Source organism: Brachionichthys hirsutus, chromosome 20 (genome assembly GCF_040956055.1).
Source record: "Brachionichthys hirsutus isolate HB-005 chromosome 20, CSIRO-AGI_Bhir_v1, whole genome shotgun sequence".
In the NCBI taxonomy this organism is placed as follows: domain Eukaryota; kingdom Metazoa; phylum Chordata; class Actinopteri; order Lophiiformes; family Brachionichthyidae; genus Brachionichthys; species Brachionichthys hirsutus.
The window spans coordinates 2173884-2186151 of NC_090916.1; the positions used below are offsets into that span (position 1 = coordinate 2173884).

The following is a 12268-nucleotide window of genomic DNA, read 5'->3' on the forward strand; positions in this document are numbered from 1 at the left end:
GAGTCGACAGACCAGCCAGCAGCCAGTTTAGTTCCAACTCACACTACCGGTTCAGCTGAAGCCTCGAGCGCCTCTGCTGGCTGGAAGCATGAACTGCACCCCCCATTTACCGACGCATCTTCCATGTGTGCCAACTTGAGAATAAAGAAATAAGGGACACTATAAGGGTAGCTGTGTGTGTCTGTGACTCTGTGTGTGTGTGTGTGTGTGTGTGTGTGTGTGTGTGTGTGTGTGTGTGGGCAGGGGTTATGGCAAAATTCATAGTTTAAAAGATTCATATTTTAAAATGGGCTTTAATAATGTCCCGCATTGTGCGGGACATTTGGTCTCCCTCAGTAGGGAAATGGCTGCCAGTTGTTTTGAGCCGTTTTTCTCCTGTTTTAATAGTTTTCAGTCGATGAGGCCTCATGAAGCTTGTCTCTATGCTGTACATCATGTCTGGATTCACCACTTTCTTGTAGATCTTTCCTTTTCATCCTCGCTGACACGCTCCTATCACATAAAGACACCTGATAACATTCAACATAATGAAAAACTTTCATCTCAGATTTGAGTTTATGGTACATATATTTTCCTTTTTATAATGTAGCTCAATAAATAAATATCGATTTGCAGGTTCTTGGTACCAGTCAGGGAGCCAGAGTCTTTAGAATCTGGCAGGTAAATGTATTGTCAGTTCCTATTTGACAGTTTATTTGATTTAACATGAGATGGTCACGAATGAAAACAGATGTGTGACCTTGTTTCAAATGCTGTAGCTGAGTGAGCTTTGATTGCAGGATTTTTATCACCGTACACTGATCTCATAGAAATATAGTGACACCACGATAATAAGATTAGAAATAATCTGTCTCCACTTTTTTGTGTCAGAGATCTCTTCACAATCGTCCCACTCTTACCGAGGGATTTATATTAAGACGTACACAAATGTCACAGAACCGCCTAATGATGCATCCAGTTGGTGTTAAATCCATATTACGAGACAGACACACCGTGCTCAGTGTTGGCTGATGCATGTTGAAAATGCCCAAAGTTCTTATCTTTCTGTCAGCAGTTCAGGGATTACCCAATTACATATGATAGCGCTACCCAGTTTCCAGGGAAACATCCTTGCTGCTGATCCCACGGGACAAGACGAGGACACACTGCTGTGCGGGGAGTCTGCCATTCTGTAGACGGTAATTATTGGATAGGAAAATCCCACCGGAATTATAGATTAGTGCGTCAAATAACCTCCAAGAATAGTGTTGCCCACAATCATCCACACTACAACATTTGTTAGGACAAAAAAAAAGGTTAAAACATGATCTAATTTACATTTACGAGATTATTTAATCATTATTTCATCTGCTTTTTCCATCCCCATGAACATGAATGCTTATGTCATCGAAAGTCAACATTGCTTGTCCAGAATGGGACTTATCAGAGTCATTAAATGTAGTACTGAATACTAAACTCGATTCAGTTTCTTAACCCTTCCACATTGTTTTGACAAAAGGAAAGCCTCACAGGAAGGTTCCTGTGGATCTGAGCCCAAAGCGACGTCTTGTCCTCGTATGGAAGGAGGAACACTCGGTTGTTTCATCATCGCTGTGCTAACAATTAGACCAGCACACACACAGAGAGAGAGAGAGAGGGAGAGAGAGAGATCTCTGTCTCGCTGCCTGCTACCCTCAAACACTCTCCTTTCCTGCGTCTCCTCTCTTACTGAGGCGCACGCCGCCTTCCTTGCTTCCTCCCCTGGGTCGCAGCACCGACGCAGGTTGGCGTCATAGTGGTCTAATTTTACTGCTGTTGATGCTGATGTTAAAAGAGGCAATATGCACCTGCTATTCCTGCCGCTGCCCCAACTCCCCGGTGCTGCAGAAGAGATATTAATAGCTATGAATTATTAGGCGCCGTGCGGTCACACACACACACACACAGAGGGAAAAGCGGTCCTGTTAATTTGCAAGGGAAAACAGATGCAGTCAGAATTCAGCTGTTATACAGCATCACAATGCGTGTGAAAAAAGAAAAAAGGCATTTCACGAGAAGCATTTCTAAATGTATTACTAACAAGAAGTAGCGTTGTACTTCTGCAACTTTAAGTATTCAGCCTTTTGATTTGTGCTATTTTGTACTTTGAAGGGATAGCCCTGTGCCCGTTCGGGAAGCGGAACACAAGTTGCTGAGTTCCGGGCCGCGTTGCACGAACGGGGGGTGTGCACGGCGGAAAGGCTCCTAAACCGGAGTGGCTTCGTTCACGTTCTATGGAGGTCCTCCTCACGTCATGCATTTCCTGTGAAACGGCATGAAGCAATCCGCCTACTATGTGTGATGACATATATTGTAAAATGAACAAGCAAGGTGAACTAATGACTTGTAAAAGGGAAGGGCATCAAAGTTTTTATGACCTCTGTAGCAATCGAGTGCTGCCTAAACAGTGAGGCAATATTGTCAACCATTGCAACAACTCAGCTCGAGGCTTGATTCATTGTGAATTTCCATGGTTTCTAGAAACTGACAAGTGATAAAATAATCATTTAAAATAACTTGTCATGTTGATGGGATTTGGCACAGTCGGTGGGGGCCTCTATCCCACCACTGAATTTCATCCGGATCGGTTCCAGAATAAAGTCAGTAAAAAATATTTTATTTTTACATTGAAAATCACATTTACAGATTCAATAATCAGTTACAAACACACACCAACTACTTTTCATTTTTCATGGTTGGTGTATAAAGACAGCAAGAACATTTTAGAGCCTTTTGATGATGATCCAGATCACCATGTGGACGGTGTAAATCCAGTTAGGAGGGGAACGAGCTGCTTGGCTTGTGCTCCTGAGAGGTGATGTTTACATCACCGTCCATTTGTTTGTTGGTCTGACAGCAGGACTACAAAGTATTTCCATCCAACAGAATAGACCCCAAATAGGATTTACTGTGGGTAATAGTTTGGATACAAGATTTTACCACCCCATCCCTCTCACATCGTCTTGGACTCTTTCTGTCATTTCTTCAAGAATGTTTAAAAAAAATACATAACATGAAAATAATAAAGGCATATTAACGTTTATTGTGCTATAAATTCAAATAGAACATATAATCTCTCTGTTATCTAAGTATTGACATCAAGAACGTTGCAGAGATACGAATTTGATTTGCTGCCTCCATTTCCCAGATCATTTGCACAACGCAGGTCTCCCAGTCCAGCGTCTTTCCTGCGTCACGCAGTAACTCGTCCGGGCGGAACGGAGCTCATCGAGACGTAGATCGTGTTCCGCGTTTTTCTTTCGGATCCTCTTGCTCGTTCTCTTGCATAATAAGCGTGCAGCTGTTATCGCGCAACGACTCGACTAAATAAGGACTTCCGGATGTTCGTACGACCGACTGGCGAAGCGACACTGCAAAATATATATATATATATTTAAGTATATATTTAAAATAGAGTTATACAGCGACTTTACGGATCAAACGTGCTTCACCGAGCCCGTCCTCCCTCCGCTCGGCCGCCCAAAGGGAAGATCTGTCGAGGAGTCGATTCCGGAAGTCGACGTCATTGCGCCACGCTTTCATGTGCAAACAAAAAATGGAACGAACGCACTGACGTAGGAGCTCTGACGTAAGGTGAGCCTTGGCAACAGACTGAACAATAAATAAAACCAGTTGGAGGTGAAGGAAAAAAAATAATAGAGCTATAACTTATATGGAATTTTTAAATTGACTGTTAGATTCCGCGGAGAAAACAAAAATATATCTCATGTCAACGGAGTGCAAGTGAAAAACAGGCAAATTACTGAATTTAAATATTACTATGTTTTATTTACATAACTTGCAAACAACATTCATTTTTACTCTTTTTTGTAAAAATAAATACATTTCAGTTTCATAAATTAAAACCACCAATGTTTTCACAGAAAACTTTCCATATGGAGATAGATCACCCAGACCACGGTTAAGACGAGCACATTCATGTTTTAAGTTTCACACAAAGTTCACAATTACGCTCACGTTCCACCAACCAGAATACAAACTGGATCAATAATAACTATTGCTCTGAACGTACATCGACACGAATACAGGCTTTATTATCTAGCACCAGTAGAATCATGATAAAACAACGAGGTGGAATTAGTTAAAACATGCTTTTTAACTTGCTACATCGGTGTAATAGGCAAGTATAGACAAAGGCAAATAAAATCATACAGTTATTTTCTTTTTCTTTCTGGTACAAGTCCATTCCGTAGCCCTGTGATCTGCACATCTATCGAATACATGAAGAGAATGTGCTTGATAGGAAGTTTGATGTTTTTGGATGGGTCTTCAAAGGGCTAGCAGCGTGGGAGAGCTGAGCGAATCAGAGGAATGGTCATTGCTGTTGCTTCCTCTCCTGTGGGCAATGCCACAAGTGGGGAAGGTCTCCGCCTCTGGGAAGGTGAACATGAAAGAAGACGTGAAGGTGGTGCAGGCGGGTGAGGAGGTCGCCACGGGCATGCACAGGCGCTCAAAGTCACTATTACAGAGCGGAGTGTGAAGGGGCTCCCAATCCTGAGTTGTGTAGATGGAGTTGGACAGGTCGACCTCAGGCACCGACCGCACTGTCTCCGTCTCCGTCTTCGTGAGCAGATCCAGAGACTCCTCGAGGACAGAGGTGTCCAGGTCCGTCATCTTGACCACGCCGTTGGATGTAGCGGTGGAGAAGATGGAGTTTGAAGTCGAGGTAAATGTTGGTGGAGGGGAAGCATTGGAGGATGCATCTTGAGCTGTAGTCTGTCGCCGAGAGGACGCCTCGGTGGCGAGGCAGGGAGGCACGGAGACCAACGGGAAGTCCGTGTCCAGGTCTGAGGGGATTTTGCAGACGGGTTGGTGAGCAGCCAGAATAAACTCGAGCCTCTCTCTCTCCTTCAGGAGTTTCGCAATATCGTTTTGCAGGTTGGACTTTTCATCCTCCAGCTCGTCGGTTTCCTGCAAGGCAGAGACGGAGGCTTTAACGTGACTGTTTGATTACGCTGCCATTAACAGCGGCGAGAAACAGAAACTGAGGAATGATGGTGACTTCCGTGGCACACTTACAGCCTGCAGAGTGTCCGTGAGCTCTCTTCTTCTGTTGCGACATTTCGCTGCAGCCTGCTTGTTCCGCTCTCTGCGAACTCTTTTCTTGTCGTCCTCCTCGGGTGTCGACTGCACGCGATAAAAGAAGAGAAGAAAAGGTAAGTCTTCAGCGCTGTGATAATTGGTGCACCGTAGCACAAACGTTACGACGCGTTGCGCAACAGAAGTCTGCTAATAATCACCTGTTCCGCCCTGCCCCTCTTGATAGAGTTGTGGGCCTTTGATGCTGCAGACCTCATGGCTGGTCTCGAGTAAGCAGGACTGGGCCTGTATGGAGGAGCTTTGTGAGACGGGGCCACCGAAGAGATCAGAGGCTGAACCATCCACTGCAAGTCGGGGCTTGTTGAAATGGCTGTGACGGAGGGGACGAAGGAGGCACACGATGCTGTCAGGTCAGAGAAGTCCTGTGGGTGATGAAGCAAAAGGATGGTCAGTTCATCTGGTACTCATTCAGGTATAAAAACCAAACTAAAAACCGGTGTGGTTTAAAAATATCCCTGTGATGTCAGCGGTGACGTTTACAGTCGCTCTGAGGAGTTTCCAGGTGAATGAACGAAGCTCGCCTCGCGTTCGGTGCAGGCACTGAACTATTTTTGTTGCAGCGCATATTCAGAAATGTGCGTTTCTTTAGAATAATTTACTTAAATCTAAAATAATAATCATCTTTTATATTTCCGCAACAAAATACAGAAATGGAAGTATGTGACTGAACGTACCTGAGACTGAGGCGAACTCATGCTCGAGTAAGATTCCGCCGGCGACGCGTAATACGTCAGGTTGTCCACCGACGGTGACGCGGTGCTGCAGCGGGAGGACGAGTCGCCCTCCGTGTTGAAAGCGGTAAACATCATCTTTACCCCCCCTTCAAAAAAAAGCAAGTCGGTAAGATCCTCGAAAGTCAAAGAACGGAATAAGCTTCAGAGCAGGATCCTGGGATCTGTGGTTCTCGCTGTCTCTCCTCTCGTTGCGCTGAAAGTTTGACTGCCAACTCTGGCGGCTCGGAGACTTTATATAGACAGGATGACGTAGGAGTGGGCGGGGCTCCCTGCCCGGAGCCGCGAGGAGAAAAACACTACAACAGCGGCATGACAACGCGGCAACGAGGCCAACTATTGCTTTAAATGTCGTTTAAAACACAGGAATTACGAATGTACGGTGCCATTTCGTTATGTTCAGTCTTAAAACGCAACGTAAATCAATGGTTGTTAATGGAACGTTCCAGTAACGGGATCCCCACTTCGTCATTTTCCATATATGGGTCATCCTGTGAAAGGGGCGGAGCCTGCTGGGAAATAGACCGTCCGAGATTGGCCGACAGCGACGCGCCTTTACGTAAGACAACAAACATAGAGGCTGCTGTGCGGACTGAAGACTGATAGTCGGCGAAAAGAACAGAATACAAACCAAAGGGCACCAAAAGTCCGTTTACAATGTAAATTTGCGAAGTTAATCAAACAAACTTGGTGGAGTATTTTTAACACCGGCCATTTTAATAGTCCCATAAACTTATACAACTTACTCCGGTAATAGTAATACTAATAGTTAGAAAGGGGTGTTCCACTTCCTCCTACTCCTTTTTCAAACTACTTGCTGTGTTTTGTTATCTTTATATTTTATACATGTTCGAAAATAATATTCATTCATTCATTCATTCATTCCCAATACAAGAAGATATCAATCAAGACTTTACACATAAATCATGTGGCTGTGTGGTTATCTCCATTTGGGACTTTGGTTAAATTAGCCAGTCCAATATATTACAGATACACTCTATACTTATTAGGGGTGTTTACATTTTTCTATTATCCACAATGTGGAAAATAAATCCGACTGTGAGTTTGCAAATTGTCTCATGAATGTCATGTGCTTGTGTCTTTTAGGTGTCTTGTGAGTGGCCTGGTGTGTGAATGAACCTGTTTCAATGTTGGCTTCGACCTGCATTCACTGAGATCTTGATGACTATATCTGAAGAATATAGAAAGAAGAAAATGTTGTTGGTTTTTCTATTTGCACATCGTCCCCAACACATCGTGTTTTTCATTTAGCCTATACCCTAATCACAAGCCTGTTTAAAGGATACAAGAAAGTGGTGAAATGTTTTTATTTCTATACAAATATCACTAGTTGGCCAACAAACAACTGAAATATAATTCATCTTTAAATGCAATGCTTTGTGTTGGGATTAAATAGACATAACCGAGTCATTCTTATTGAAATACACATGATGATGACTGATTGACTTTCTTCGGATCATTTAAATCAATGATATTTTTTGACAGGTGGTGCATACAGGACTCGTGAAAAAAAAAAGCAGAAATAAAATATAGATAAGACTGAGGTGAAAAATGCAGGCTGAGCTTATATGATATTCAAAGAACTTTGCGAATTCGCAGGCGTTACTTATTTTCATGAAATCTGAAACTATCCGATGTAAACATGTCAACACCATAAGTACACGTTGGGATAGACGCAATATGCGTCAAGCCCTCAGGTAAGGCTTGTACCTTTTGTGAACAATCCAAGCGAGGGCGTGTGCAGTTGCACATCAAGCTGCCAACTGATTCTCTCTATGTACTTTTCCACAGCAGTGTGCTCACCTCTGTAAAAAAGGAGTTCCCCAAAGACAGAGAGGGAATTCTTACACGATGGGTTACTTCTGTCGAGCAGACTTTATTTTGCTTTTTTTATTAGTTGGATAGTTAGTGCTTTTCAGTGTATTTCCATTAATGTGAACACCCTAATACAATTATATTATATAATTTATATAATGCATTTTTTTTTCTGTTAACTAGCTGATAATGGGAAAGGAGGCCAGTAGAATGAGAACAAAGAACCCCCCCCCCCCGCCACTTTCACTTGTGTCAGTGGCATTTTAATGTTTTATATCTTGTTGATTTAGTATTTATAAAAAGTTATAAATTAGAATCGAGCAAAGCCAAAATTCCGAATGGCCTTTGACCAGAGCAGTACAAGCCAAAGACTCGACTGTTGCTAAAAGGAGAATAGAATATATAAGGATTAAATTAAATTAATGTATTAAGTGTAAATATTAGCGTTATCAATGTAGGCTAAAGGGTTTCGTGCCTTTCGTGTTTTGTTCAACATTCCAGGTTGCCATAGCAACACTCCACCCCTTCACGTCAGTGACGTCGGTATTTTGCATAGTTACAACGATCGTTTGTATTGTTCATCAAAGAATTCGTGACGCCAGTGTGCACCATAATAATAATTTAAGAAAAACATACCAGATCAATTAGGCGTCGTTTGACAGTCAAATAACTTTCATTTAATTGGTCGACGGTTATATTCTCTTATTGATTTAATTTTCTCTCATTTTTAATTATTCATGGAGTTATCTCAATCCGAGCTCTACGTTGTCATATTATTATTTTTTTTATTATTAAAACACTTTTATACTGCAGCAGTGACGTTTTCACACCAGCGCAGGTGGTGTTCGTAATTTACATGAACTTTTAAAGATGATGTCACAGAGTCTAAAAATAGACTCCGCCGATTTGTGCACATTCACGCACGAGATACTTCACTGAAAACAAGTTAGAGGGGTGTCTGCGCTTGTGTCCGACCTCTGACCCCCCCCCCTCCCTTTCAGCCGACCACCGCATGACGTGCCGGTAAATAGAGCCAGATGGGGCTGTGACTACCGGGAAGCAGGAGCGCAGCCCCTTCGAGCTGAAAGGAGGCCCCCGCCGTTCATCTATCGCTCTCACTGAAGCGATGGGGTCAATTACAAATACAATCGATCCCTTACAGGAGCTTACACCTTCATATATCCCACTAAGTTACATCACGGCTGATAAGTATACACTTATTGTGCGTTTTAATGATTGACATGAGAAAGTCGATCAATATCGTTATTTGCATATGCATATATGTGTGTGTGTGTGTGTGTGCGTGTGCTGCGCAACATGCATGCTCAATGACAACAATAAAGATTTCATTTCATTAATTTCATTTCATTTAGGACAGTTAAACAGGCCAGGTGTCGTGCAGGGGGGGGGGGGGGGGGCGTGTTTATACTCGTGACGCGTTCAGGTACTAAATGTCACCGTCGAGTCACGAGGAGCATGTTTCACTTTCTTTCGTGACAGTTAACGCGTGGGCCTTCATACATCCACGCGTCCGTCTGCATGCGCGCTCCCTGTGCGCCACGGCGCGCCGCGTATCAGCGGAAATACCATATATGGCTCGACACGTCCACTTGGCGATTGGCTGCTTTACTCCAGCGAAGATTCTGTTGCTGGAGCTCTGAGAGACGCACATACGCGTGCGTGACAGCTCATTCAAGAGCGCATAAATAACCAGTCGGTGTGAAATGCGCGCATGCGCTTTAGATCAATGGTTTTTAACAATATTGATCAATTGTTGCGGCTTCTATGCACACTGATCAATCAATCTGATCTGTGTCTTCTGTTATCGTCTCCTCCTGCAGGAACCGTTCTGTGACATAAACTCCATTTATGATGATGCAGATGCTGCATACGTGAAATGACGTGTTTCATTCATGGCGATGGGGGCGACTCTCCCAAGCAGGGGGCGTCACTTAACATTTGTTTGATGTTTATTGATACGCGTGCGGGGGGGGGGGGGGGGATGACTTTAATACGGCTGTTGCTATGGTGGTCAGGCAATTGATTAATGTAACGGTTAAATTGAAAACCGACCGCACATTTTGTTTTCATGTTAACCCCCCCCCCTCTGAAAATGGTTCGGTCTCGCCACACAGATTTCATTCATAAAATTCCAGCTCACTATAAAAGGCGGGTCCCTTCACTATCTGCTCAGTTACCATATATATATGCACCTATAGAAAGGCGTTTGTGCGTCATTTTCTACCTCTATTAGATTTATCTATCTTTTATTGCGGCATTTTTTTTTTTAGACACGAACATGCATCCCGATTCAAACTCGGAGTTTGACTCGTCGTCCAGCTGCAGCACATCAGCATCGCCTGGCGGGGACACCCCCGGGTGCAGCCAGCGTCCTCCTGGCTCGCCTTCATCAGTGGGCAGCTCCCAGGTAGACGAGCGTTCATAAATAACACGCACAATCGGATCTGCATGATGTTTAGTGCGTTTAATGGGAAGAGACTAAAATAATACTAATATAATAAATATGTTCACATCGGAGGAACATCTAGACATATTTTCTCTTTTATTCTAACAACAGGATTGGTATCATGTACTGAAAATGATTAAAAAAAAGATGATCTATAATGTGGTTTATGTTTTGGTCGAAACCTTTTATATATATTTTTTACTGATGAAGATGGATATAGATGATAAGGACGGTTTAATATCCCGTGCGGTACTGATTTAGTCTTTTGGGCAGCATGCCCAACGTGCCGTGCACATCTAAAGGTCAGCATGCACGACCGTGGCTCCTTTTTCTAATCGGATTAGACACAGATTCGTGTCTGGCATGCATGTCTCTGCATGCGCTGTGGTTTATTCCAGGAGACTGAGATCGGCGCAGCGGACTCCTGCGTCCCGACCTCGCCGGATCCAAGGTGCGCGGCGCATCCGACAGGCGTCACATCTGTCCCTTCGTCTCCCGGCCGTGCAGAGACCGAGTCGAAGAACACGAAGCCCCGCAGCAACAAAGGAGTGAAGAAAAAGGTAGAGCTGTTTGGAAGGCGGAATCAAATCAGTTCAGAGAGAATAGACTTCTAAAAAAAAAAACGAGTTATCGCGATATTTGCGACCTATATTGGAAGGAACTGTTTTTATTATTATTATTATTATTATTATTATTTACTGTTAGTGCAACATTAGCCTGGACATCTGCGCACATAATTGATCTCAAGCAGAGTTTAATGGAATTGGTTTATTGTCTAATTGGCGCAGGGAGTAAATTACCTTTATGATAACGACTATCCTGCACTCTGGACATGAATGTGGACGTCCGGATGCGCGTTCACGGGATTTTTGAGCGTGCTCGTTTTGCAGCACCCTGAAGCTTAAACCGACCGTGTCTGCACCGAGCGGATCAGCATTCTCCATATACACGGCAGTAAACAGACTATATATATATATATATAAATTTAGGCTGATATGGAATATGCACTGGACATTACGGTCAACTCTGATTTCAGCCTTCCAAAGAGGAGGAGGAAAGGAGGAGAATCAGGAGGGAGAGGAATAAAATCGCTGCAGCAAAGTGTCGTAACAGACGGAGGGAGCTGATCGACACTCTGCAAGCTGTAAGTACGGCTGCGGTTATATATAATAAAATAACACGCCTGGAGCACGCGTCATCGTTTCGTTTCGGCTTTCCTCGCATCAGGAGACTGACACGCTTGAAGACAAGAAGTCTGCCCTCCAGACGGCGATAGACGACCTGCTGAAAGAGAGGGACAGACTGGAGCAGCTCCTGGAAGCTCACAAGCCGTGCTGCAATCTCTCCGTGAAAGACGCTGACCGCGACCACGAATGTGGTGATGATGATGGTGATGGTGATGATGATGATAACGCGATGCTGCAGGATTCGCCCTCCTCCCTCGAGCTGCTGTCCATCTTGGAGGAGAGTAAATCCACACAGAGCAGCGCAGCGATTGGCCACGACGTGGACGGCGCTCCGTGCATTCCTGCTGCCGCCATCTTGGGGAACTCCAACATCTTCTTGTGTTCGAGGGCAGGAGAGGAGGCTCTGGGAGACTTAGACGGAGATGACCTGGATGACCTGGTGCCCGGCCTGGAGATGGCCGCGTCCGTACCTGACATAGACCGGAGCGGGCCGTTCTGCCTGTCAGACTGGGAGACACTGTACAAGTCTGTGGCAAACGACCTTGAATCCTTGAGCTCGCCGCTCCCGACCTCGAGCCCCACTTGCGGCGATTACCGCACAGCGTTCCCCTTTAATTACCCTGAGGTTGACTCCTTGACCGAGGGGTTCGAGAGCCTCAGAGGTGGCCTTGGCGCGCCTGAGATGATGAACGATAACCTGGACTCGCCGACACTTCTGGCCTTGTGAATGCAAACACTGTAGCTGTGTTCTAACCAGCCATCAAGATCTCTGTCTCAAATAATGTTATCTTTGAGTATTGATGCTGTGCAAACCTAAATATTAAAAGGTTGTGTAGATGTGACAGTGGCAGGGTCGACTTCTTCCATACTACTGGTGCAATTACATTATTTTATTGATAACAAAAGAA

The 12268-nt window shown here is 44.3% G+C and overlaps 2 protein-coding genes across 2 annotated transcripts; one reads left to right on the forward strand and one right to left on the reverse strand.

Moving 5' to 3' along the window:
- Window positions 1–3782: 3782 nt before the first annotated feature.
- Window positions 3783–6062, reverse strand: fosab (v-fos FBJ murine osteosarcoma viral oncogene homolog Ab). The gene is made up of 4 exons (XM_068753419.1): window positions 5814–6062; window positions 5280–5501; window positions 5059–5166; window positions 3783–4950 (listed from the first exon to the last, which is right to left on the reverse strand). The coding sequence occupies exons 1-4, from the start codon at window positions 5946–5948 to the stop codon at window positions 4309–4311; spliced, it is 1107 nt and encodes a 368-aa protein (XP_068609520.1). The 5' UTR covers window positions 5949–6062; the 3' UTR covers window positions 3783–4308.
- Window positions 6063–10005: 3943 nt separating this feature from the next.
- On the forward strand, window positions 10006–12087 carry LOC137909476 (protein c-Fos-like). Its single transcript, XM_068753937.1, has 4 exons — window positions 10006–10134; window positions 10572–10733; window positions 11210–11317; window positions 11401–12087. The coding sequence occupies exons 1-4, from the start codon at window positions 10006–10008 to the stop codon at window positions 12085–12087; spliced, it is 1086 nt and encodes a 361-aa protein (XP_068610038.1).
- The last annotated feature ends 181 nt before the right edge of the window (window positions 12088–12268 follow it).